This window comes from Amblyomma mixtum, chromosome 9 (genome assembly GCF_055824585.1).
Source record: "Amblyomma mixtum isolate Tamu chromosome 9, ASM5582458v1, whole genome shotgun sequence".
NCBI classification, from domain to species: Eukaryota; Metazoa; Arthropoda; class Arachnida; order Ixodida; family Ixodidae; genus Amblyomma; species Amblyomma mixtum.
The window spans coordinates 83,342,512-83,369,316 of record NC_143020.1 but is presented as its reverse complement, the minus strand read 5'-3'; the positions used below and the strand labels follow the sequence as shown (position 1 = coordinate 83,369,316).

Here is a 26,805-nt window from a genome sequence, read left to right as displayed (position 1 = left end):
TAATAAACACCGCTGGTTGGCAGTCTGGTAACTGTGGAGGAGGGCCTATTTCCCAAGAGCCAGTGCGCAAAAGGGCCCTCGGCAGCGGCGTCAGAGGAGGATGGCTTGCAGAGGCTGAGCGCGCTCTTTCCTAGTTTTTTTTCCTCCATGCCCTGACGTCACATTTTGTGAAGCCGCCCCGCAACCGGAAGTTGGCTCGGCTTTCCTCATTACCTTCCTTCTCCACCGAGCTACGGGGCGGGTTTCGCGCGCGGCTCGCAAGCACTTCGTAAAAGAAAGGTATCAAAAAAACCGCGCCGTCGCCGCTACACTCCTACACCTCCCTACCCGCAAACACGCACCTAGACACAGAGCGGTGCACAGGTGCGGTGAACCTTTTCCGACGCCAGGCGAAGAAAGACGACATTGCGCGCCGCTTATAGCTCAGTTCACCATCCTCCTCGGGCTACCGTACACCCGCCGTGTGGCCTTCGAAACGCAGCTCAGCATCGCCGAGAGCGGCTTCATGTTTCTGTGCTGTTTGGTGAGGTGCGAAAGTTCGCTTATCAAAACAATCAACGCTTCTTCGCGTGTCGAAGCGCGGTTCCGGAGTGCCACCTTTTCGCGAGATTCATTTCAACGCATCAATCGCTCCGCGTAACGACACCAAGTTTGACGAACAAAATATCAAATGAGCGGTTATTTGCCGCATTTAAAAGTAATCCTAGATGCGTGCGTAACGTCACCACGCCAGGCATGCAGACTTTAACACGCAAGGCCGAACACACCGTGCCGAAAGCCCGTCCACCGCCACCGAGAAACACTCGGGCCCCTAGCAACAACGACGCTAACGACGCCGTACGCCGTTGCTAGTGGCCCGAGTTTTCTTAGCAACAACGACAACGTTGCTAGTGGCCCGACTTTTTAAGCCTAAATTTTGACGTCACTTCCGCCACATTCTCGTTAATGCATTGGGAATACGAAGGGCCTCTCCTTAGTTTTCCTTCCTCCATGATGTAGAATATAGTAGAATTATAGTGTACTAGAATTAGGAATTCTAGTACACTATAGTAGAATGGTGGCGAAGGCTGGGCTACAGAGGCTAGTAGCTGGGCCCAAAAACGGTTTAGAGCGACTGCAGCACAGCTACTTTGGGCGGCCGAAACACTTATATAATGAAATTCAAAAGCACAGATAAAAATGCTACAAAACAACAAAAAAAATGAATATTTTATTGACACGTTTATAAAATAGGTAAACTATTTCTGCAAAACATTACGCTGAATTTTGTAATTTTTTGCAACGCTCTTGTTGCGTCCTCGGTTGATGAGTGTGCGGTGCATTTGCAGCGCGACTTTGCAGGCCTTGTTATGGTACCCGGCCGCAGCTTACGAAGCGATTACTTATCTCCAGCTGCCTGCTATGGGGCGCCTTGGAAAGCGTGCAAATTAAGCTCGCCGGTCTCGAAATGGCCCCTTTAAGAAGTTTTTGTCGTCCTTTCTCGTCGCTTCTCTGACGCCGTTTGGCAAGATCAGCACCCCGCTGCACCGCTCCAGCATTTCCTTCGGTGTACGGCCAGTGCGAAACCTTTTCCCGAGGCTTCGCGCTCATCGTTTCAAGCGCTTAGCTCTGCATTTCAAGATGAGGTTGCGGCATGTGAAAAAGCCTTGCTCCGTGGCACATTGTGACAGCGTGGGCTGTACCGTGGGTGTCTTACCAAGACTGCACCGTTTCCCTCTGGACTTTCGTAGGTGAGCTCTTGCCGTTGTCGTCTGCTCTAGATAGCTTTTATCGGGTTTTCCGCGCCTATCGTGGCTGTAACCGTTTCATGCGCACTTGGCTTCATTTTATCGGGATATTTTAGTAAATTGTAGGGCACGCACTTGTAGTCATAAGATGTGCAAAAGACATAAATCATTTGTCTTATCTATAGCTAGTTTCGTGCAGCCAACTGTCACCAACGTGAAATTGATACCGGGCTCTCATGCGCAACCACGTGCCCTGTACTTGCCGCATGGTCAATTTAAAACCAACTGCGCTGCCTAACAGCTCTGAGCATGACAATAATAGGTTTTGCAGCACCGTGAAGCCAATTTGAGGATCCCCTCGCAACTGACAGTATCGAAACTCAACCATGTGTATGTGCGCCGCATTGACTGTGCCTTAACTGAATTCGGCCAGCAGTAGTTATTGCCGTTCTACGTATACATGACCGTCAATGAAGTTTTAAACTCATTTCGCTGCATCGCTCTCGTCACTCTTTGAGCATAGAAAAGCAGCTAGCCGCGTAGTATCAGGCGAGCGTAACCGCACTCTGACGCGCGGAGGCTTGGTGCGAGCATTTTCTGCCATAGTTATAACGTACTGCATTTAAGTGAATGGAATCTTTGTGTATTGATGTTTGGAGTATATGGTATTCATTTGGGTGCAGTTGTATAACGTGGACGCTGCATCATGTCCAGGTGCAAAACATGGGTGCAGTTCTGCCGCAACCTCAGCCTGGAGAAGACGCCGTGCCAGCTGCGAGACCTGAGGGTTTCTTCCAAGCACTTCGACCTGTTTCTGTGTCTGCGGCCAGGATGGCTGCGTCTCGATGCTGTGCCTACTCGAGGAAGGAGTGGCTGTATTGAACGTCCTTGCACTTTACTTTAAACTGCACTTCATGTATATTTTAGTTTCATTAGAATTGCTTCAAATTACTTCGGTTAGCGACAAGAAGGAGGTCTCGAGGTTGTGCGCAGGCCCTATGTATGGTGTAATGCTCTAGCGTTGAGCAGATTTGTTGATGCTAAAACTTGTTTTTAATATTGTTATGCAGGTGTAAACATAGCTGCTATATTCTTTCAGTTGAAGAAATGAAATGTGAAGAGTAACCCCTGTGTACTGCATGGTCTATGTGTTGATGCGCCTACTTATGTCATGCTGGCGTCAATGGAAGCTGTCGTAGCATTGTTTTCTATACTTTTCAATTTCCTACCTGGCAACGTTCGTGGAACTTCAGGGCTTTTTCCTATCCGCACTGTGACCATTGAGATAAATAGCCAGCTTAAAAAAAACTACTGCTTGAGCTGCCTGTGACGCGCATTTTTTGTTGGTGTGCTTTATCACTGTATTTGTTTGGTTGCTGTAATAAACCATGAATATGAAAACCATACTTGCTGTACACTGTATTGCAAACTGTGCACTTGAGCCTGTGCTTTGTGCATCCTACCTTGATATACTCAAAAGTACTAGCACCAGTATTTCCACCAATGTTTCCACTACGAATCATGCATGCTTAGCCAGCGTCTGAAAGTGTTGCGGCCTTTCTATGCTACCTTCTTTGCCAGTCACTTTCATTGGGTTCCCAACTGCACATTAACAAGGCCATAACTAGCAGGAACTCGAGCACATTTGACTGGCAAAGGTTGGTGCGCGCTGAAAGGCAACCTTCAAGTGATATACCGGCTCGAAAATGTGGTTTCTATAAAAAGATCACTTTATAATTCGCGCCAAAAGCATACGTATGCGTGACGTCATTCAACGTCACTCATACGTAGGTTGCCCCCCAAAGTGGGGGCGCTGGGGTGCCCCATGAGCCGCCATGTTTTGGACCAATGGGCGTCTATGGAGCCTTCGCTGCCATGGTATATCTACCTTGCCTGAAGTAGCACGCATGGTGTTCCGGCAGTGTTCGTTTGCTACGTTCTTTCGTTGCATTTGAGCTTGTGCACGGGCGAAATGACAGGGGCAAGCGCCGATTCCATCAACTCAGAGCTTGAGGCCATGTTGCACGACGATCCTGACTTGTCGCCGGCGGTGGCTTCCCTGCAGCTGCTTCTCGAGTTCATCGAGAAGGACGACTACACGACCATCCAGGGCATGAATGACAACCTGCAGCACATCATCAGCGACCTGTGCACGGCGAAGTGTTCTATAACGAGTGTGAGATCCGCGTGCGAGTTGTTTGTGCGTTTCGCCACGCTCGCCGCGCTTGACGGCACCATCGACGAGTGCAAGAAGAGCATGTCAACGCGCGGCCGGGCCTTTTTGGAGAAGATGCGAGCAGCGCGCTCCAAGATCGCCTCCCTCGCATCACCTTTTGTGCAGGACCGTTGTACGATTCTGACGCACTCCTTCTCGCGTGTCGTACGCGACACTTTGTTCGCTGCCGCTGGAGAGCACAAGCACTTTCACGTGTTCGTGACCGAGTCGGCACCCGATTGCAGTGGCCGGCTTCTGTACGAGGCACTGGTGGAAAAGGGGATCAGCGCGACGCTGATCTTGGACGCGGCGGTCGGGTACGTCTTGGAGAAGGTGGACGTAGTCCTATTGGGAGCCGACCGGGTGGTCGAGAGCGGTGGTATCATCAGCAAGATCGGCACCTACGCTGTGGGAATGTGTGCCAAGGAAAAGAACGCCCCCGTTTACGTCCTCGCCGAGAGCTTCAAGTTTGCCAGGCAGTATCCGCTGAATCAGAGGGACCTGCCCAACGAGCAAAAGTATGCCCCGGACAAGCTGAACGGCGAGACGGATCTTTCTAAGGAGCACCCCATGGTCGACTACACGCCTCCGGCGTATATTACTCTGTTATTCACAGACCTGGGAATTCTGACGCCTTCGGCGGTTAGCGATGAGCTTATAAAGCTATACCTGTGAAACTGCGTACCGTGCGGGTTTATTTTGTCCTCGCTGCTGAAGGTTGTCGCCATGGCTGGATGAAACGTGCGATGATAAAACATCGGCCCTGCACGGTTGTTTTGTGTGGAATCGTGGCTGAGCTTGAGAAAGCGGCAGTTTAAAGTGTACTCGTTTTTGGTCTCACGCTGAGGTATAGGCTGCGTGTCCAACTCGGTTTGCATTAAATACTGCAGCTCTTGCGTTCGTGGGATGTTCCTTAAGTGACCTTGAATAAATTATGTTCCTGTACGTTGGTGTGCTGCCCTTAGTGAAGGTGTCTGTTTTGTGGCAGGCTTTCCACCTGCAAAAGTCCTTTTGTTGCGAAAGCAAATCTACGCGAGTCGCCAAGACATTTCGCGAAGCTGACGACAGGCCATACTGCGCATGCGCGAGGAGCGACGACGTCACACGGCGCACAGCTGGCGCGTCGCCGCCGTCGCTGCACGGGCGGCAAAACGCGCGCGGCACGCCGCCGGCGGCAAGCCGCTTGCCGCGAAACCTGCCGCGGCGGCGGCATAGAGAAGTAAAGAGCGGACACTCCCGTAGGCCCCAGCGGCCGACTTTTGTGCACAGCGCACCTAGCGGACCCGGGGAAACGCACTGGCCTCAGAGATAATAGACGATAACAGGAATCTTGGAGGCTCTACTTTCATTGCGTCTTGTGCGTTCTCCACTCTCGCGGAGGAGGCGGTGTCACATTGCCCAGCTGAGCAGCCGGCCACCAGCGTGACGATTAAGGCCGATTCACACGACGGACCATTCGCCCGCGGCCCGCGCACTACGTGTGCATGCGTCAGCACATTGAGGGGCGCGCTGTCGGCCGCCATCCATCCATGCATCTAGCGCGCCTCTCAAAGTGCTGACGTATGCACACGTACTGCGCGGGCCGCGGACGAACGGTCCGTCGTGTGAATCGGCCTTTACGGAGCACGCAACGATTATCCAGGTTTCGACGTGCAACGCTCGTCAAAAGCGTTTGGCTTTGATCGCTTGCCTGGACACCGCGGCGAACACGTCACCCACAAGCCGCAAAGGCGTTATGCCACGCATCGCGTGCGCTTGGCAAGCGGCAGTGAACCTACTACGTGCATTCTGTCAGGGTGACAATGAGCGCATCAGTCACTCCGCAGAAGGAAGCCAAGACATGCCAAGACCATACTCTTTTTCTTGTTTTTTATTTGCACGTTCAGTGCCATCTGGCGGAAACGGGGAAGCGCCGAACTTGGCCGCGAAAGGGCCCGAGTGTCCGCTCTTTACTTTTATGTTACTCTATGGCGGCGGGTTGATCTGCCGCGCAGCGAATGGGTCATGGTACGTCCACACTAGCGACAAAAACGCGCGCGACACGCCGCGCACGGCGAGCGGTGCTGTCGCGCGCGGCAAGATTCACGAAACGCGGCAGCAACGCGCGGCAAACGTGCGAATGGGTGTGAGACCCATTTTTCGCGGCAGCCGCAAAACGACCACCAATCAGAAGCGAGCGAGCCGCGCTGTTGTGGCGCCACCTGTGGCATATGCTAAGAATCATAATGTATGGGCTCCGTGACCCGCGTTTCGTAAATCTCAGAGGCCATTTCCAGTCAAGGGGGCTGTTTTTGTTAAGCCTTCCCACACTGCCACCGAGACGTTCGACGACGATGGAAGCGTTTTTAGAAACTGTACGCGATTATCCCTGCCTGTACGATAAATCGCACATCGATTTCAAAGACAAGGATCTGCGCGCAAACCGCTGGCACATTATTGGGCAGCAATTTGGGATGACAGGTGAGTAATTGGTGAAATTTTCTTAATGTTTCGGGAACATGTGTGAGCATGTCATGCCATGGCGGCGGCGGTGACGCGCGCTCCTTCATAATCGCGGACCTCGACCGGTTTGCCACGAAGGGAGCTTTGCGCGGCGGCGATTCTGCCGCCGAGTGTGGCCGTCCCTTTCGCGGCGGGGGTGGCGCCGCCAGCGGCATGCCGCGCGTTTTGCCGCTAGTGTGCTCGTAGGTGCCGCCGCCGTGCTCGCCACTTGTGCATGCGCAGTAGCGGCGCATAGCTAGCGTGCAGGGGCCGCCACCGCTGCTGTGCACTCTCCATCGCCTCTCTCTCTCCTTGTTGCTTTCGCAATCCTTCAGGTTTAACCAGAGTGAAACCGCTGCCATTTTTTTCTGATCATTTATCGTGTTGACGTCGAGGAGAAAGGTTGGAGGCTTCAGATGATTCATTTGGATTTTGCTCACCGCACATTGCTTTCTAAAAAAAATCTATTGCTAGATTTAGAGACCTTCTGATAGAGCATTCCATTCGCTTTCAGAGAATATATTGCACTTGAGTATTCGCGACTTTAACAATGCTTTTTTCGTCCTTTTTTATCCTTTTGTGTGGTCATTCCGATGGGAAAGATGGAAGTTTTCGTAGGCTTCATCTGTACTTTTCTTAAAACAGCAATTTCATTGGTTTATCTGCATTTTTGTCGAGAACAATAAGGCGTAATCAAGCAAAATTTTCCACAGATTTCAATCAATGTCTTTTACAGTTTGTATTTTTATGACTTAGAAAAAACTCTCATGCGTGGAAATTCCATAGCGCCGAGAGAGACAAAATATATAAAAATCTGTTTCTAGCTAATATCGCATAATTAAAGTTCACATTGTGTAACATTATCTTTTCTAAGCTTGTACAAAATTTCAGGAGTCCGCATAAAGTACATATTACGAAAAATATAATACGTGCACTGTGTGATGTAAATGCTCATTAAAGGTCCCCAGGTGGTCGAAATTATTCAGGAGACCTCCGCTACGGCACCTCTTTCTCTCTTTCTTCTTTCACTCCCACTATCCTCCCTTCCCTTACGGCGCGGTTCAGGTGTCCAACAAGATATGTGAGAGAGATATTACGCTATTTTCTTTCCACAAAACCATGTTCAAGTGAAAAAAGAAATACTCTACAAAATGTTTATCTAGTTTACTCCAAAGCAAGCTGCCTTCATTTAGAAGATTGCTAGCAAATTTCATAGCCGCACATTTAATTACTACAGTACAGCCAATCTTTAAAAATGCCAGTGATTTAGCTCTGGTGAAACCTGGTTGTGTTGCGAAAGCAACGGCCGCCTGGCTACGCTTAAGGTTCGCTTGTGGTTAGGCGAGCGTCGGCGACGGCGGCGCCATCTGGCGAAGCGCGGCGGCGGCAGCTGCTGCGGTTGCTAGGCGACGGCTCAAGGTCATTCGTGGAGTCACCGCCACGGCGAAAGTGCGGCCACGCTAAAGAGGCGAAACGGTGGGCGTAGTGTTGCTTTCGGAACAAAACCATTTCAAAGTCCCACCCCACCTTAAAACGGAGCCCTTCACTAAAGCGCCTCTTTCTTTCTCTCCTTTCTTTCACTCCCTCCTTCATCCTTTCCCTCAGGGCGCAGTTGAGGTGTCCGCCGGAAAGTGAGATAGTTACTGCCCCCTTCCCTCCTACAAACCCAGCTCAATCTAAGCAAAACTGGGGCAACCGGATTAGCCTCGTAAAAGCCCTGAATTTCTCATAATCACCGAAAGAGGGCCACTCCGTGCATCGTTGCGTCGATACGTCAGCCCATAGCGTCCAATGGTTGACACGTGGCAATAAGTTACGGGTATATCTTGTCCTCAAGAACTCAATCGTGTATTCCAATCGGCGATCCGCAGTAGCTGTCCGAATCCGCGAAGAAGTAAATGTCTAGGGAGGCTAGGGACCATACAGACGCGGCGCAATTTGAACTTAGGATTTATAAATCCAATACACCCTTTAGATAATTCAGTCTGGCAACTTGGCAGGCATCATCATCAGCAACTTCTGTCGGCGCCGTGCGCCATATTTTGGGCACATTTGGCTAGAAGACGCGCAGCACAGCCTTTGCACCAGTTTCCACCTTGTGGCATGTCTAGATGCGTTTCTGAAAGCGATGGTGGAAAATTTGCAGCGGTCGAGGGACCTGGTTGTCATCCCGGGCGTATTTCCGGAAAGGCTTTTGGACTCCTACTGTCCGGCCGCGCCTCTCAGTGAAGCTACAAGCTGGTATGCCAGGCTTACTGCGATCCGTCGACAGTGCGCGTTGCCGTGTAGGTCGAATCTGCTGTCGATAAAGGAGGGCTAACAACACCGGACTCGACTACGGGCAGGAGCACTGCAGGGCGAAATGCGTGTCGATGGGGATACGGGCGCTCGATCAGCAGTGCCGGTGCGCTAGCCGTCGGTGCAAAATCACTCGCATTGTAGCTGTTCACATGCATAGCCTTTCGCGCACACGGAACTCACTTTGAATGGTTGAGACGCGGATGCTAGAAACTAAAAAACTAGCGCGCTTGAACAACGTTTCGATTTTGTGACGAGCCGAAACAGTCACCAGCATCGGAAACAACTCATGTCCTCGAGTGCACCGAAGGTGGCACCTTGATTATATATGCTCATTATACAGCGGAAGGGCTATATGGTAATATGAACTTTTCGCTGATCTTGCAATATTTATATCGCTTATTTTAACGCGAAATTGAACAGGTCACCGACGAGAAGAAAGAAGCATGCAGCTACTTCATGCGCTCCGTGCTCTGGATGCACACCTTGTTTCCGTGCGCACAGCATGCCGGCATCGCGACTGTAGCTTGGAGCAGAGAGCCAATGTCAAGGAAGAAGCCAGGGCACAGGAACAAGAAAATTGCGCTTGTTGCGGCTTCGCCGGACGCCGTACTTTTCAATCTGGCCCGAGCGCAGTCGGGCAGGCGAGTGCCCAAGTAATGGCGGAGGCACCGCTGTTCGCGCACCACTCACCAGATGGCGCTGAATTTTCTAAAGAGTCTATTTACCCATTGAAATATGCTCTTCGGTTTCGCGGTTAAAGAAACTTGCTCCGCATCGCCGACTGGAGAGCGCCATTAAAATGCTTACGCGCGACATGTATCTCTGCTTTTCTTAAAAGAAAAGAACATGTGATAAAAATAATCCAGAGTATAAGTGAGCTTATCGCTAGTCTGTTCATAGCACACTACAGATAAGCCCAGCCTGCCTGTCCAGCATTTTGAGGCAGCTGAATCACCCACACGTGCGCGGAACGTTCTCTTTTCAGCTTTAAGATAGCGCCAACGAAACAGAAGCAGAAAATAAACTCTGCTCTAGCGCGCATGTTTCTTCAGTGCTTCATGATGACCCTAGTGGCAGGCGTCCCAAAACTTGCGCAGCAGCTGTGTGGGTGTAACCGCTCCCCTGCCTTTTTCCCGACGATATGGCGGAAGGCGCGACACCGCCTCCAAGCACGGTAAGTGCTGTGACCATCGCTGTATTTCTGTCGCTCAGTGAGCAGTTGGAACGCTCATAACGTCACGCAGGAGAAGTGTAGAACGTTGGGCTAGTTAGTGCGGCATTGTTAATGAGTTTAGCGCGGATACACAGGACGCACTTGAGCTTGCAAGCTGTCCGAAAACTTCAGCAAACATGTCAAGAACAGCATAGCAGATACGCTCAACGTTTTCCTCGCAATCGAAACACACAGGTTGGTGTGCCATTTGAGTCATTGTTTCAGGCTGAGACAGCTGGCAAGCTCAAGTCAGCAAGTTGTTAACGCTCGATCGTGGTGCGTGCTTTACTGTCGGTGCTATGTTTCCTCGCTAAACTTTTTAAAAGAGACTGGAAACTTACGTAACCCGGAAAGTTAATGATCTTCTTACTAGTCTTATGTTAGTGGCTGGACTTTAAGGACTATCTCGCGAAACATCATACGACTGCTGTGATTTGGTTACTCCTGGCGAATTTTTGTAACAAAAAAAAAAGAAACAAATGCATGGTATATTTCGAGCAGCTCATTTAATTAAAACAGATGCAGGTGTCGAATTCGGGCCGTTTATTTTTAGTGGCAGCCTGCTGCTCACAATTATCATGGCATAGCTTTTTTCGGTATGAATGACCGATGAACGAGCGTTTGTTGATAATTCTAAAACTGATTACTTTCAGTCTTTACAGGAACTGTGCTAACTCTCTTTTTTTTTTGCCTTGTTGATCTATCTAGTGGCAGGCGAATATTTTTGGTATATACAGCTAGCCCACTTAAAGCGGCCGCAGATATAACGAATATTCGGTTATTACGAACGAGGATGGTGTTACCGCCAAAATATGTATTAGGGTCATGGCAACGCATTTCGGACCGAAGACTGTTTCTCGTCCCCCGTGACATGTTATCCCGCAAAGAACATGGTGACAAGTGATTCCTGAACCTAGAAAAATGGTATAGATTTTAACGTAGTTAAAACGAGTAGACGGGCGGAAGCATGTCTTTAGCCTGATTACCTCATGGTTTTGCTTTGCTAGGTCATCGGCCCGTCTGGCGACGATATTAGACTCAGGTTAAGCTCTGATCGAGGTCGAGGATCGAGCTGATCCAATCTGTTCGAGGCTCAGGGGGAAGTTGGTGAAGAAGACGATGTTCAGTGCACAGGGCGAAAGTGTGTTGCAGTCTAACACGAGGCGTGGTCGGCTGTGGCGACCGTGACTATCAACCGGACTAGTTCCCGTTAGTGGTGTCTTGTCTTTCCTTGCCACCGTTTCAGTTGTGTTAAGAAGTGCGTTTTATTTGTGTTTCCATTCAACTTGCTCGGCTACTGGCTGATTACTTTTTAAATATTGTATAAAGATAGCTTCTTCCTGCATATAAACGCGTGTAATAAATACCAGGCTGAAAAAAAATGCGGCGATAGCAAGTGCTATATTGCAGTGGCCAGCGAAGGTGATATGTTCGCTCCGCCGCGAGCTCGAATCCCAGTAGTGGCAATATTCATTTATTTGAAGTCGAAGCTTCAGCGATGGCCCCGCTTTTGCAACTTTGGTTTCGTTTCTTGGGGTTTAACGTCCCAAAGCGACTCATGCTATGAGGGACGCCGTAGTGGAGGGCTCCGGATGATTTCGGCCACCTGGGGTTCTTTAACGTGCACTGACATCGCACAGTACACGGTCCTCTAGAATTTCGCCTCAGTAGAAATTCGACCGCCGCGGCCGGGATCGAGTCCGCGTCTTTCGGGGCAGCAGCCGAGCGCCGTAACCACTGATTCACCGCGGCGGACTTTGCAGCTTTGTACGTGAATCAGAGCTTCCACTCTGAAATTCCCCAGTTAACTGCCCCCCTTTCAACCATTACTTACATGTCATTACTATCGTATACCGCAATGGTAGGCTAGTGAGCATCCGCCTCACATTCGGGAGGTGCAGGGTTCGATCCCCAGTGCCACAGGATACCAGTCGCTCATACAATAGCAACAAGCTTTCCGCTGCTGAGCGGCTCTGCTTTTCTGGGGTGGGAAATGGTTCTTTGGCCCCATCTTGTATAAAGAAAGGTACCTTGTACCGAGGCGCTCTTTGGCAAAAGCTCGCCTTGCGACATTAAAATGCATGAACATCACCATCGTCGTCATAATTGCTTTCGCCATGGTTTTCGCATATTTCACCAGAGCGGTAACAGTGTTTAACCAATTTTTTACCACAGCATTGCTGAGTACTCTCTGTCGTCCTGTGTAGCAGCTGTTCGTTTTATTCATGTATTGCCAACTAACCTGCAGATATATACCCTTCTAAATTTAAAATAACATCGCCGATATCACCACAGAAGTGTGCAATGGTCTGAAGACTGGAACAGTTTAATAAATCGTCTCACAGAGCACTCCACGCTAGATTTTTTTTTTTTTTTTGAAAACCACAAGGCAGTATGTGTCTGTCTTCTTCCGTCCCGTCCGTCAGCTCTGTTTCGTCGTACTGTTCAGTAAACCTACAGGAGCAAAAATTCACTTCAGTAGAGTGTTCTTGGGATAGTTGTTGCGCGCAACGGCACACGGCTAGTAGATGAACGTGTGCCGTTGCGCTGGGAAAACTGTGAAATTAAAGCAAAAATTCATGTCAATCTGGCATTGATAGGGCACTACGACTCTACAGCAAAAAAAAATGTGAAGCGCAAATGTCCGCACCACCTAGGTTCAAAAATGGAAATCAGTAGCCATTAACTAATCACAAATAAAACAGTTCGGAAGAAAACGAGAAAATTTATAAGGAGCTGTGCATACCTGCAACCCCAAGCTTATGTTGTGTTAACTTCCCAGAACCTGGGCAGGCCCGGATTCCACAAAGCCTAAGGTAACGGAAGGTAACGGAGATATTTACATTGTTGCTTCGATTTCGCTTAACCTCCGATTTATTCATACTGGCACGCTAGTTTCATCAACAATGCATCTATACTAGGGGAAACCCGATAGGTTTCCCCTTGATTAGAGCTCTGAGTAGTGTTAACAAAAGGTTTGGTCCCCTGAGCGCTGAGTTATGCAGATTCAATTGCATATACTTCGGCATAAACTCTCAAGCCTCGCTTACGGCGTCATGTAATAAAAGAGCGGAGAGGGTTATAAACTGTGCACATCCATACAAAAAGACCTACAGCAAGCTGTTCGTTGAGCTTGCTTTAGTTGCAATTTGTATTGCTGCGAATGGCTATGACTGGGCTGTTAGATTTGGATGACTGTGAGAATTCTTTCCTTCTTCCATGACTATGAGCCAGTGTCGAGCTGTGGTTTGACAACGCAAGCCAGCCTTTACTGATGATAATGATGATGGTGATGACGATTTCAAAGATTTATTTGGTCCAAAAAGAAGTTCGCCCCGACCGGGAGAGTTTCTCAGACCAGAGCTCCTGAAGCGGCTGCCGTCAGCCTGGCCCGGTCTACCAGCTTGCGATGGTATTTCAGGTCTAAGCTGGAGAGCACGACTTGCCATCGGACGGGGATGAGTTTTGTAATAGGGGCGACTGCCAGGTTAAGTTGGCACGGCCAAGTGGTAGATATGTAGAGAAGGGTTACATTTTACGATGTGGGCATATGTTATAGCAGAGTGCGAGGTGTAGTTTGTGCACGAAACTCAAATGAATGTATCGTATTTACTCGATTCGAACAGGAAAATTTTTTTCGGAAAAACTCGTATAAAAATTACATGCGCACTACCATAGACTACGGAAATGAAGCTGTCAGCAACACCCAACTGCCATCGGCAACGTGAAAAACAGATGCGCGTTAGAATCGAGTAAATACAATATGTATTGATCTGTACGTGTGCAAGGGCGTCCGCAGAACTTTTTCCAGGGGGGGTGCACTCGATGGACGGGTATGGGGAGGCGGTAGGTTAGCACCAAAAAGGAACTATTTGTGGTCTAAACTGCACACATGAAACAAAAATTAGAAGCGGCAAATTAGTGCTAGGCTTGGAGAACAAACATTAGAATTTATTAATGAACAAAGAATTGAACTCAATAAGCAAAATCCAATAACTTAATATCACCTAAGCGTGCTAATCAAGCTGCGTACTAGTTTTCTACAAGTGCATAAATAATATCCGTAATTCTAGGAGGGGGGCCACCGCCCCCCTTGCCACCCCCCCCCCCCCCTTTCCGGACGCCCATGTACAGCCCCCGTCAAAAGTATACAGCCCAAGGGGTTTGCTTGTAAGCTGTTCAGCGGGGCTCCCTAGCATATCCAGCAGTCCAAAGCTTGGGAGGATTGAGGACTCGAAGCCATCCATCTTTCGAGAGATTATGGTCTCCGAGGGGTATATACAACGAGGCACGCTGCAGGTCTCGCAAGCAAACCCCTTGGGCTGTATACTTTTGACGGGGACTGTACGTATGTGTGTTTATGTGTTTGATGTATTTTATCTGTGTACATATTTGTTCTAGTACATGTAACCCACCTCTTATGTAATACCCCCAATCATGGGGGGCCTTTTTTAAGGTAATAAAGTGAAGTAGAGCTGTCGCCAGACGACGGACTTGTCTCTAGTGAGTCGTTTGTAGGGTGGTCGATATATATATCTGCCTGTCCAGGCGTTGATGTTTGCATACATCGCACCTCCAGTGCCCGGACATGGAGCTGGACAGAGCACTACTCTTTGCACGCGAGCTGTTCCGGGACGACCCTGATCTGTTCGAGAGCCCGTACCGGATCATCCACACTTTCGAGCTGGCCGACCGGGAGATCCGCAGTAGGGACCAGCGGATGCCCTCGCTGCTCGAGCCATGCGCGCAACGCGAAGGGGGAAGCGCCCGCTGCTGGGCTGTGACCAAAGCGGTAACTACACCAGGACACCCGCAGTGCATTATACGCATCCTGTGTTAATCACTGCTCCCGTGTATTAGCATCAGCGCTGACTGTTGTGAACAAGGCATGCACTGTTGTGAACAAGGCATGCACTGTTGTGAACAGGGAACTGTTGTGAACAGGGAACTGTTGTGAACAGGGAACTGTTGTGAACAGGGAACTGTTGTGAACAGGGAACTGTTGTGAACAGGGAACTGTTGTGAACAGGGAACTGTTGTGAACAGGGAACTGTTGTGAACAGGGAACTGTTGTGAAGAGTGTGAAAAGAAACGCTCATCTTGCACACAAGAACGAATTCTGTTGCTACTTTATTGAAATAACCGGTGGGAATTATCCGTCAGAAAAGGGAATGAGTGTGCTTTCAACTCATACTAATAGGGTTACCATTGGTTGAATGGCGATAATCTCATCTTTCATGTTCAAGGTGCTTACGTAGGCATACTGTACCGTCATAAATTTTATAAAAGGGAACAGTGGAGCTCTGGCAGATAGTCTCGAACCCTACTCGTGGCTGCTTTCGGAAACAAAATGGAAAGGGAGGTTCGACCTCCTGTTTGCCAGAGGCAGGCAAGGCAGCAGAACTCTTATGACCGCGTTGCGAAAAGCAGCCGCTGCGTATCGCCACAAGTAGGGTTCGAGGCTATCTGTCATGCACTCCCCTGTTCCCTTTTATAAAGCTTATGTCTGTACATGCAATCACGTTTGAATGCGCTCATGCATGCTGGAGGAACTGATGTGGATGACTGGAGTTCTAAAACTGTCCATCTCCTCAGCTGTCACTTGTCTATGGCCGTAACTGCAAGAAATATGGGTACAAAACTCTACCCCGCTTCTGCTATATGCATTTAGTGGTTTCAGAGCGCGGAGTGGGTGGATTACTCGCGAAATTTGATGGCGGGATCACGCTGAATTCTGCGAGAACCATGTTTGTCCATTCAGAGAGTAGTACACATCTTCCAGAGAGACAGCAGAAGAAGCCTTTATAATGTGTCCTCAAGTTCTCAAAGCATGCCATGCACAAGGCTGCCTTAGGTGAACCTGTGACTTATACAGAGGGACTGTAAATCAACCTCGATGGAGAAAAAGCCGAGGAGGTGAAATTCTTGACACCATGAGGTTAGCAAGGGGCAGAAGAGAAGCCACAGTCCTCCAGCCAGCGTTTCGAAAGAGGGCTTGTCGAAACATATACAAGACTTACAAAAATTTCTACAGACGGTCTGTAGACAGTGAGCCGTCGCAGTGGCTCAGTGCTTATGGCGCTCGCCTGTTGACCCGAATGACGCGGGTTCCACCCCGGCCGCAGCGGTCGAATTTTGATGGAGGGGAAATTCTAGAGGCCCGTGTACTGTGCGATGTCAGTGCACGTTAAAGAACCCCAGGTGGTAGGAATTTCCGGAGTCCTTCACTACTGCGTCCCTCATAGCCTGAGTCACTTTGCGACGTTAAACCCCCAGAAACCAGTTTGTAGACATTCTCCAGACAGTCTATAAAACTGTCTAAGTAGAGATAGTCTGTAAGTACAGACGCTCTACAGACTCAAAAGAAAACATTCGACAGAAGTCTGTCTGGTTGGGAAATTTAATGTTAGGAGAAGGTAAGTGACGCCAACCAAGTAAAATACAGGAAAAACACGACGTTTCGGGACCGGCTCGGCCCCTTCTTCACGGTGTGACTACGGGCGAGCGCAGCTTGGCTTTTTAAGCCCCTGTGTGGAGGACCTGCGGGTAGATGTGTCCGGAAGACAGCAATACTCTTGGTGATGTTGACGTATCGCTTCACTAGCTGCATGGTCTCGATGCCGAAGTCTTGGCGTATAGACTCAAAAGAAAACATTCGACAGAAGTCTGTCTGGTTGGGAAATTTAATGTTAGGAGAAGGTAAGTGACGCCAACCAAGTAAAATACAGGAAAAACACGACGTTTCGGGACCGGCTCGGCCCCTTCTTCACGGTGTGACTACGGGCGAGCGCAGCTTGGCTTTTTTAAGCCCCTGTGTGGAGGACCTGCGGGTAGATGTGTCCGGAAGACAGCAATACTCTTGGTGATGTTGACGTATCGCTTCACTAGCTGCATGGTCTCGATGCCGAAGTCTTGGCGTATAGACTCAAAAGAAAACATTCGACAGAAGTCTGTCTGGTTGGGAAATTTAATGTTAGGAGAAGGTAAGTGACGCCAACCAAGTAAAATACAGGAAAAACACGACGTTTCGGGACCGGCTCGGCCCCTTCTTCACGGTGTGACTACGGGCGAGCGCAGCTTGGCTTTTTAAGCCCCTGTGTGGAGGACCTGCGGGTAGATGTGTCCGGAAGACAGCAATACTCTTGGTGATGTTGACGTATCGCTTCACTAGCTGCATGGTCTCGATGCCGAAGTCTTGGCGTATAGACTCAAAAGAAAACATTCGACAGAAGTCTGTCTGCCTTTAGACAGATCTCATAGAGTAGACTGTAGGTAATATAAATCCTGTAAACAAGCTATATATTTGGGTCATACACTATTAGAGGACTTATCTATAGGCTATGAAGAGACAAAAGTAAAAATCTTCAGGAAGGCAATAAAGTCCAAGAAGTCTATAGACAGTCTACAGACCATTTTATAAAAGAAGTGGGCGTCTTGTCGAAACGTCTGCTAGTGAGCTGTGGCTTCCCCTCCCCTTGTTCATTTTGGGCGCATCAAATGAATCATGTTGCACGCACTGTGGTGATCTCTTCAAATCTCTCGTTACTGCGTGTACTGGGGCTCCTTGCAGGAGGAACTGAACACGAGCTTCAATCCGCTCGGCGTGGAGTTTATCGAGCTCCACGAGGACACTCTGGACTTCCGGATGATCTCGAGCCATCCCGCTTTGACCGAAGGCCCCAGGGGCATTCTCATCTTCGTGGTGACGCTGTGGCTCCTGCGTGAGCACCTCTGCATTACTGGAGTCCACCTGGATGTGTCGATGGTGGCGCGATTCCACCCTCTGCTGTTCATGAAGCACTTCGTCATCAGCAAGGGCGTCGTCACGGTCCACCTGACGGGCCTCGAAGGGCTGGAGGCTCCTTTCCAGGTGTGCCCGCTGCTCCTTGCGCTGGACGATACCGAGCGGCTGACCCACGTCACACTTGACCAGGTGAGAAATTGGGGAAAAAGCTTTATCAGTTCTGGCTCCTAAAAAGTACACCGCTAAGTAGTCTCAGCCAGTGTGAAAGGGAACACGAGAGCACGTGTTAATATGGGCAGACCATGATGTAATTACTCATTTTTAAAGTGAAGGCATGACCTGTCGCACTTGCGTCAAGGGCATACAATTTACTGCGTCAAGGGCATTCTGATTAGATAGGCATTGTTGAGATTCAGGCAGCGTGGTCGGGCCGGACAAGGGACGAAAAAGTTGTATACATGGTTACGAAGAAATAACGAGAAATTTATACAAACTGTTCATTTTGTGCACCTCAAGAGCAAATGGGAATCTTTGAGCCGCACTCTTTGCCGGGTTTTATAGGGCTTTCATTCCCTAAGTACCTAGATGGAGGGCTGGCCTGGCGATGAAGGAGTGTCCTGACAATGCAGAGAGTGGAACATGAAAGGGAATAGTCCCCTCCCTCCGTGGTCGGGATAGCTTCCTCCCTGCACTGTCACACCGCTCTCTGCATTGTGACGCTAGCAGGGTCATGAGATTCGGCCGACGCCATTAGCTGGAAGGGGATCCTTTGACGGCGAAAAGTCACTTCGTTCTTGAGTTGTACCAGACTATAGCAAAGTTGCGCCGGCTGCTCATAGAGGAGACTTCCTGTCGCAGCTACGCCGGTCGAGAAGGCTGGAGGGGGAGCCCGGGCACAAAAGCATAAAGCGTAGACGTGCTTTGGTTATGGGGAAGCTGAACGATTGTTGCAGCCCAACAGACAAAAGCCAAAACAAAGAGCGAAATAATATTGGGTTCTTTGACAACTAAGCGTTGACTGTCATTGATTTGCAGGTGGCGCTGGCAGACGCCGACGGCTTGTACCTGTCTTCCTTGGTAACAACCAACAAGCACCTGGAATCACTTGCCCTTCGCAATGTCACCCTGACGGTGCCCGTTCTGGCGAAACTCGTCAGGCGAATGCAGGAGTACCGAAGGCCCCAACATTTCGAGCTGCGCGGGAAATTTCTCGACTCGATACGCCACACAGATCTCCTCTCGAGACTAGCGGCAACGTCCCTTCGTACTCTACGCCTAGAAGTCTTCGGCAACCTGACCCAGCTATTCCAGAGACTCAAAGACAACGAACGACTGTACGAATTGGAACTCGGACGCTGGTCTACAGCCGTAGCTTCACTGGACACACTGGCTTCGGCCCTAGCCGCAAATACCACACTACGACGTCTCATCCTCAGCCTAGACATGACATGGCTGTCGACTACTAGCAGCGCCTGGAACCACCTGGGGTGTGTGGTCAAAAACAGTCGCTCCCTGGAATTCCTGCGACTCCTCAATTCAAGCCTGGGCAGCAGCGCTGTTATCGAGCTAAGCAAGGCCATTGAACAGAACGAAACCCTGCGCACACTTGACCTCGAGTGCTGCGAATTCTCCTTCATCGACGCCTTGGCCTTTGCGCAGGCTCTATCTCGAAACTTGACCTTGAATGAGGTGCGACTGGGTGACCTGACGGGATATCAGCACGAGCAGCATCTGCTGTTCGAACAGCTCCTAGCGAACGACTTGTGCAAGCGCGTATCCTGCGTCTTCACTCGCGGTGAAGCAGAGGCGATCTTAACTGCGTTGCAACGGGGTACCGCCTTCCGCGAACTCAAGCTCCGGTGTCCACGCGCTCGTCAGATTGCATCTCTCTTCGATGGTTTGAAGAACATCATGAGCTGGCTGACCACACTCTCCCTCAACGACTTGGGCTTCATCGATCGCACAGCCGCTCTGTCCCTGTCGTGGTTCCTTGGACACAGCACCGTGGTGAGGAAGGTCGAACTCGGCGCTCTGACCAGTGCAGGTGCCTGTCTGCTGATCCTACAAGGAGTATCGCAATCGACATCGATCAGGTCACTGAAAGTGGACAGGTGGTGCCTGAAAGAATCTACGGCGAAGGGCTTCGAGCGCTTCCTCACGGTTAACTCAAGCGTCACCAAGATGACCATCATTCAGAGAGAGGATCTGAACCCTTTCCTGACAGAATGTCTGCAACGGGGCCTGACGGAAAACTACAGTGTTTCCAAGTTAAGACTCCAAAGCTTCGAGGGAAATCTAGATGTGGACGACTTTCGTTTATGGCGGTCCGTGCAGATCAACAGGATGATAGCGTCGTTTGCCGGTGATTTCTTTACAGGAAGAAAGCTCACCACAAGTGCTATGTTTGCCTTCAATCGAATCATGACTTGCGATGCTCGTACTGACATCATCTTCCAAAATGCAGGCTTCGAGAAAAGCGTGCTTGATGTAAAGCTGGCGGACGTACGCAGAACAATCGAGGACGAGTCGCTCAGCATCGCCTGCCTGTGCAAGGAGATGCCTCAAGGTGACCAACCGAGTACCAGGCGTTCCCAATCCCAAAGTCTAGACAGTACCATAACTGCGGAGATTCGGCGATGCTTCAACCGCACGCGTTTTCCACTCAAGACTCGACTCGATTTCGGCGATTTCTGATGAACGTGCTCCCGAGGCTGCACGTATTTCCATTTTAACCACACTGACGGCTAGTCATTTTAATCTTTGCGTTTTGCAAAATTTCAGACACTCTTCCTTCCATCCCCATAATTTTAGTGCGTCGTCTTTAACACTGACATAGGCCACAGTAACATTTCACCGGATGTCAGCGATCATCAATAAAAGAATCTAGCCTCATCTGTCTCAGCGGTCTACTCGCGAAAATTTTCTGACAACTGCAAGTAGCGCAAGGCAGACAATATCATGACAACGCAAAACTGTAGCTCAATTTTCTGCGAAAATAAAAAAAAAATGTATCACCCGCCGCGGTGGCTCAGTGGTTAGAGCGCTCGGCTACTGAGCCGAAGTACCCAGATTCGAACCCGGCCGCGGCGGCCGCGTTTCGATGTAGGATAAACGCAAAAATGTAGGAGAAAATGTTTCGATGTAGGAGAAACGGCTGTGCGATGTTAGTGTTTCGAGAATTCAAGGTTATTCAGGAATTCGAATCTATGGAGCTTCTAGGTAAAGCATGCAAACTATTTTTGCACTGGCGTTTAAGATGATGAAATAATCCCAGATTTAAATCGCGACGATTTTCAGGCTTCTCACTGCGTTGGAGAATGCGGGAAAACTCGCAGTGACGTCATTATCGACGAAACTTCATATGTCCGCTGCCTTCGTCTGCATGCTGTTGTGCGTCATCCGATGCCGCCAAACATTGCGCGAGTTTCACCTTCGATGGCATTGGTTTTCTTCCATGAAACTGTCTCTCTGATGGAAACGAAACGCCGTGCCCCTGCCCGTCGCTGTGCACTGCAGAGAAGTCCGAGAGCCGACACCACTTTATTTGGCTATTACACCACCCTTTCAAATCGCAGAGCAAAATGATTTCGTAGGCTTTACCTGCATGTTACCCATTCGGCCCTTTTAAACTCGTCGAATTCTAAAACCAGTGATCGAAATTATTCCGGAGCCCTCCACTAAGGCACCTCTTCCCCTGTTCTTTCACTCCCACCTTCCCTCCTTTACAGCGCAGTTCGGGTGTCCGCTGAAATGAGACAATTACTGCGCCATTTCCCTTCCTCAACGACCAATTTATCTCACCAACGTAGCAACATACAAACGCGATACCTCGTTTGATCTCAATGAAATATTTCAAGGCTAGATCGAAGTGTAAATTTATTTCCTGGGACGACGAATGCGTTCAAGGTGCGCAAAACACGCAGAGCCACTACGTGCTTCCCTAATTCGCAGCGCTCCCTTTTTAGAGCGATTGCTCTACTCGTATCATGATCGCCCTCCAGCGAATTTCAGCGTATGACCTCTGGCTCCGAAATTTTACCTGTAAAGAGAGTGGCCTTGTATGCCGCACGCGCCTCAGACAGGAGAGTAGCAGCACCCCAGCAGATGCGCGCGGCGCCGCGGAGAGGAGGGTATGTTCGGGGGATAGAGCGGGTGTTACCATGGCAACCGGTCGCTAACCTAGAGGGCGCTGCGAAAGGCGGGCCCACGCTTGACGGCTCGGTCCGGCGTGGCGCGGCACTGCGCATGTGTTCCTGCTACATTTATGAGTGTGCGGCTGCACTTCTGTGTTGTTTTAAACGCATTCTTTTATTTTGCAACAAGACCGTATGTTTGGCTATCGTCGGCAGAGTAGCCCACATCTTGCGAGTGCTGCGCAATGGGAAGAAAGTGCTTCGTGCCCAACTGCAGTTCGGGCTACCAGACTTGTGCGTAGCGTATGCCATTACTCAAAGCTCCTTCCGACAATGTTCGTTCGGAGAAGTGGCGCCGTGCGATTCCTAGGGCAGACCGGACTTTAATGCCCACTGACCATGTGTGCGTCAAGCATTTTGCAGAGGACGCGATATCCCGGGCATATTACGCGGATTACGATGGAAGAGTGCTACTTGACGCGGAAAAGAGGCCCGTGGTTTCCAGAAATGCAGTTCCTACCTTATTTTTGAACTGTCCCAAGTATCTCACGCGGCAAGAGAGACCTAGAAATCCACCTCGGAAGCCACCTAGAAAATTCCTTTTATCCGGAATTGTCATTAATATGTTTAACATGCCACATTTTTTTGCTACATTTGCTGTTTAGGTTACATCGAAAACTGCTGATATTTATTTATTTATTTATTTGGTCATACTGTTAACCCTCAAAAGTGGGTCGTTACAGGGAGGGAACAAAAACAAATACACTTCATAAGCACTTCAATGAGCAATCACGAGTCAGAGTTCAATATTTGTGCACCATTTCTCAAAAACATATCAACACCTAGCTCAAATTGTTGCACGTTAGCACTCTCCACAACATCTCTTGGCAATTTGTTCCACATTTCAATTACATCAGGGAAGAAGGAATACCGGTACACATCCGTACGTGTGTTAATAGGCTGTAGTACCCTGCTGTGGTTTTTTCGGGAACCACGTTTTAGAGGCGCTTTCAAATAATGTTCTTTATTTATTTTTAATGCCCCTTGCATTATCTGGAAAAAAAGTTTGAGTCGATGTTTTATTCTTCTAGTTTCCAGCGTTTCCAATTCACATTGCTGCATCATCTTTGTAACCGAGTCAGTACGGCGATACTTGGAACATATAAAACGTGCTGAAATCCGCTGTATTCTTTCTACCTTCTTTTTTAAGCATTTTTGGTGGGGGCTCCACACAGCATTCGCATATTCCAGAACTGGTCGTATAAACGTTTTGTAGGCGACTAACTTAATTTCTCTAGTCGCGTTTGGAAGTTTTCTCCTAAGAAAGCAAAGCTTCTGATATGCTTTTGAATAGATATTCTCAATGTGAATACGCCAGTCTAAATTATGCGTCACTGTCACCCCCAAGTATCGGAAACTCTGTACCTCGACCAAGGTATTTTCTCCAATATTATATTCAAATCTGATCACGTTCTGTTTTTTAGTTACGTGAGTGTATGTAGATTTTTTGTAGTTAATTACCATGCCCCATCTTTGGCACCACGAGTTTAATGATTGCAGGCATTTATTTAGTTTTATTTGATCTTCCGCGCAGGCTACACGCGTGTAAATTAGACAATCATCGGCGAATAGTTTAATTTTTACAGGCGGGTTAATATTAGAAGGAATATCATTAACATATAATAAAAACAATAGTGGGCCTAAAACAGACCCCTGCGGCACTCCCGACACAACTTCACACTTCCCCGATTCACTTTTCCCGATTCGTACCCTTTGATAACGGTTTTTTAAATATGCATGAATCCACAATACTACAGTTTCACTAATTCCTAGGCTTCTCAATTTGGAAAGTAGTTTATGATGTGCAACTTTATCAAATGCCTTCGCAAAGTCTATACATACAACATCTATCTGTTGGCATTCATCTGTAGCTGTACAAAGGTCATGTACAGTTTCGATGAACTGTGTCACCGTCGAAAGGCCAGATCGGAAACCGTGCTGAACTGGGCATAATAAATTATTTTTTTCTAAAAAATACAGAATATGTTTTGCTATTGCATGCTCTAGGACTTTACAGCACACGCTGTGACGCTGTGACACTGATTATATCTTGAACATTCACCCAGTTACAGCATTTTTTGTGTCTAATAAAGTTCTGAAATTTTTTTATTGTTTTTAAATTGTGGGAGCACAGGACAGTCCAAACATCTGAGATGGTGATTTCCTCCTATTTTTTCACAAGCGTACTTGGCTGAACGCTGACCCCTGCACACGAGAGTCCTTCAAGAGCCATTTAGCCTCCTGTAGAAAGGAGCTTAATGAAAATTATGCCCGTTCTAACGTGCACTGACAGCGCACAGCACACGAGCCCCTAGAATTTAGCCACCATAGAAATTCGACCGCCGCGGCCGTGATCGAACCCGCGTCTTTCGGGTCAGCAGCCGACCACCATAACCACTCAGCCACAGCGGCGGCTGATAAGAGTGGAGCAAGAAAATTTCCGGTGCGGCAATTTTCTACCATTGAGGGCGGAAAAGGGTGCCAGAACCCCCAATTACATTCATTGTGCTTAGAGCTATGAGTAGATCGAATGAAACAGGAACCGAGCGAGGAAGCGAAACGTGAATGTGCTTCGAGTGCTGTTCGACCGAGTCCATGTCTTTAACTGCTTTACACAAGATAATTTCATACAAACATAGTTTTCAGACTGGCACACTACTGATTTTAATTTCAAGCAAGGAATTTCCTTACAGTTTTGAATTCAGTTCACGCCACCATAGCGAGAATCGAGCTGGAGCAGCGGAACCTCAAGGCGCCAGCACCGCTCAACTGGGCCCGCAGACATCGGCGCCATCTGTCGGCTTGCAGCCGAACTGCAAGGACCGCCCCGACGAGGCCGAACGTAATCTGGACGCTCGAGCGGGCGCAGTGTCAACACCTCAGTATTCTTGCACCGTGGTTGCTGCACTGCGCGCGTCGCAGCGGAAAGCTCCGACAGATTCGCCCTCTGTCGCCGCGTTGCGGAGAGTAGGCATCCCAAGTGCGCTTCGTCATGGCCTCAGCGATCAAGCAATCAACCGGAGGCCCCGGCTACGTACTCCCTCCGTGATGTCACACGCCTTGACCGAGTGGAGCGGGAAAGCGTCTGCCGGCATCGCATGCGCAGGGCACGAAAGCGGGTTCTGGTTGTGTCCGATGCAACACCCGATCGCCCACAGCCAACATTGGCAAGGTAATAAACCATTGAAACCAGTAAGGTCTTATACCACCGCAGCTATCGCTCGACATTCGGGTTCAGCAGCGTTGAACCCATCTAAGTTTTTTCCGCACGCAGTACAAGGTCAATTGAAATAGGTCGCGAAGCCGGAGCTCGAATGCGGTCCAGAACCAAGTGCTAGCGACATCAAATTAGTGGAACTAAAGCGCCAAAATGAAATGAGTGGACAGACACGACTAGAATAGGAAAATAATTAGGACATATTTTGTGTTTAAAATAATTAGGACATATTTTGTGTTTCAAAACCATTCAAAAACAATTGTCCTTTTTAAAATGTTTTAGTTGTGTGCATTTTGTTAGAAAGTATAGCGCTTGCTTTGTAAAATTTTTCTGACAGCGTTCGCTCAGAGCAGCGGCAATGGCAGCGAAACGATGCCAAGGTTGACGGTGCTCTGATGTCATACCCTTGTCATATCATCCCCAAGCCGGGAAAAGAACCAAAATTGGAAAACCTAAGACCGATCTCGCTAACGTCTTGCGTGGGGAAACTCATGGAGCACGTAGTGCAAACGAGGTTAACGAGATACATGGAAGATGGAAACCTATGGCCGCACGAGATGGTGGGCTTTAGACCTAAGCTCAGCACGCAGGATGTAATGCTCAGACTCAAACATGACATTGTAGACAAGAAAGGATTAGATGCCAAGGTGATCCTAGGTCTTGACCTCACGAAGGCCTTCGACAACGTCCGACACGAGGCGGTGCTCAGAGGTCTGGAGGAGGTAAACGTGGGCAAGAGAACATACGAGTACATCAAGGACTTTCTCCAAGGGAGGAAGGCGGTGATTAAATTCTACGACGCAGAGTCCCCCGCCATAAGGCTGGGCAGCAAAGGTACCCCGCAAGGCGCCGTACTGTCCCCCTTCTTATTCAACATAGCGATGAGAGGTCTCCCGGCCATGCTGAACAAGATCCCTGATCTAAAATTCAGCATGTACGCGGACGACATAAACATGTGGATGAATAACGGAAGCGACGCGGAAATTGAGTGGAGTCTTCAAAGGGCAGCAGACGTAGTGGTGAAGTACGCGGCCGAAAGAGGCCTGGCGTGCTCACCGCAGAAGTCGGAGCTCTTCGTGTACAATAGCGACAGCAGGAACAAGAGAGACGTAGAAATTAAAGTGCCCAGGGTCGAGGAAATGAGGATCCTAGGCATGTTTATCAACAATAAAGGCAACAACACCAATACCATAAAGAAATTAGCCATATATGCAGACCAAGTGGTAGGCATATTCAGGAGGGTAGCGGTAAAAGGGCGAGGACTAAAAGAAAGGAATCTCCTGAGAATTTCGCAGGCGTACGTAATAAGTAGGATCTGCTACGCGACGCCGTACCTAAACATGAACAAGGCAGAAATAGAGAAGGTAGACAGAATATTGAGGAAATGCGCCAAGCGAGCTCTGGGACTTCCGATATCTACGTCGACGGAGCGGCTTGAAAAAATGGGGGTACACAACAGATGGGTTGAGCTGGCAGAGGGGGTGAGAATATCCCAATTAGAACGGCTCGGCCAGTCTGAAACGGGCAGGACAATACTCGAATGGGTAGGAATCCGGCCAGAAAGTAGCACGCACAAGATGGTAAACATCCCGGCAGGAATCAGGGCCAAGATATGCGTCCCACCTATGCTGCGGAACATGCACCCCGTGTATAACAAGGAAAGGCGAGAACATAGGGCTAAGGCCTACGAGAGGAAGATGAAGGAGCGACCGGC

At 49.1% G+C, this 26,805-nt stretch overlaps 1 protein-coding gene and 1 pseudogene across 1 annotated transcript; both read left to right on the top strand.

Moving 5' to 3' along the window:
• Positions 1–3,598: 3,598 nt before the first annotated feature.
• LOC149329908 (translation initiation factor eIF2B subunit alpha pseudogene) lies at positions 3,599–4,617 on the top strand (annotated as a pseudogene).
• Positions 4,618–9,789: 5,172 nt separating this feature from the next.
• Positions 9,790–20,627, top strand: LOC149329907 (uncharacterized). The gene is made up of 4 exons (XM_089559686.1): positions 9,790–9,898; positions 14,517–14,729; positions 17,508–17,870; positions 18,717–20,627. Exons 1-4 carry the CDS (start codon positions 9,866–9,868, stop codon positions 20,373–20,375), a joined length of 2,268 nt encoding a protein of 755 aa, XP_089415812.1. The 5' UTR covers positions 9,790–9,865; the 3' UTR covers positions 20,376–20,627.
• The last annotated feature ends 6,178 nt before the right edge of the window (positions 20,628–26,805 follow it).

Excerpts from the sequence above, each read along its gene's own strand:
- LOC149329907 (XM_089559686.1), top strand. The coding sequence starts at position 9,866 with ATGGCGGAAGGCGCGACACCGCCTCCAAGCACG. Across the intron at positions 9,899-14,516 it reads CGACACCGCCTCCAAGCACG|TGCCCGGACATGGAGCTGGA; the intron begins GTAAGTGCTGTG and ends TCGCACCTCCAG. Across the intron at positions 17,871-18,716 it reads CCCACGTCACACTTGACCAG|GTGGCGCTGGCAGACGCCGA; the intron begins GTGAGAAATTGG and ends ATTGATTTGCAG.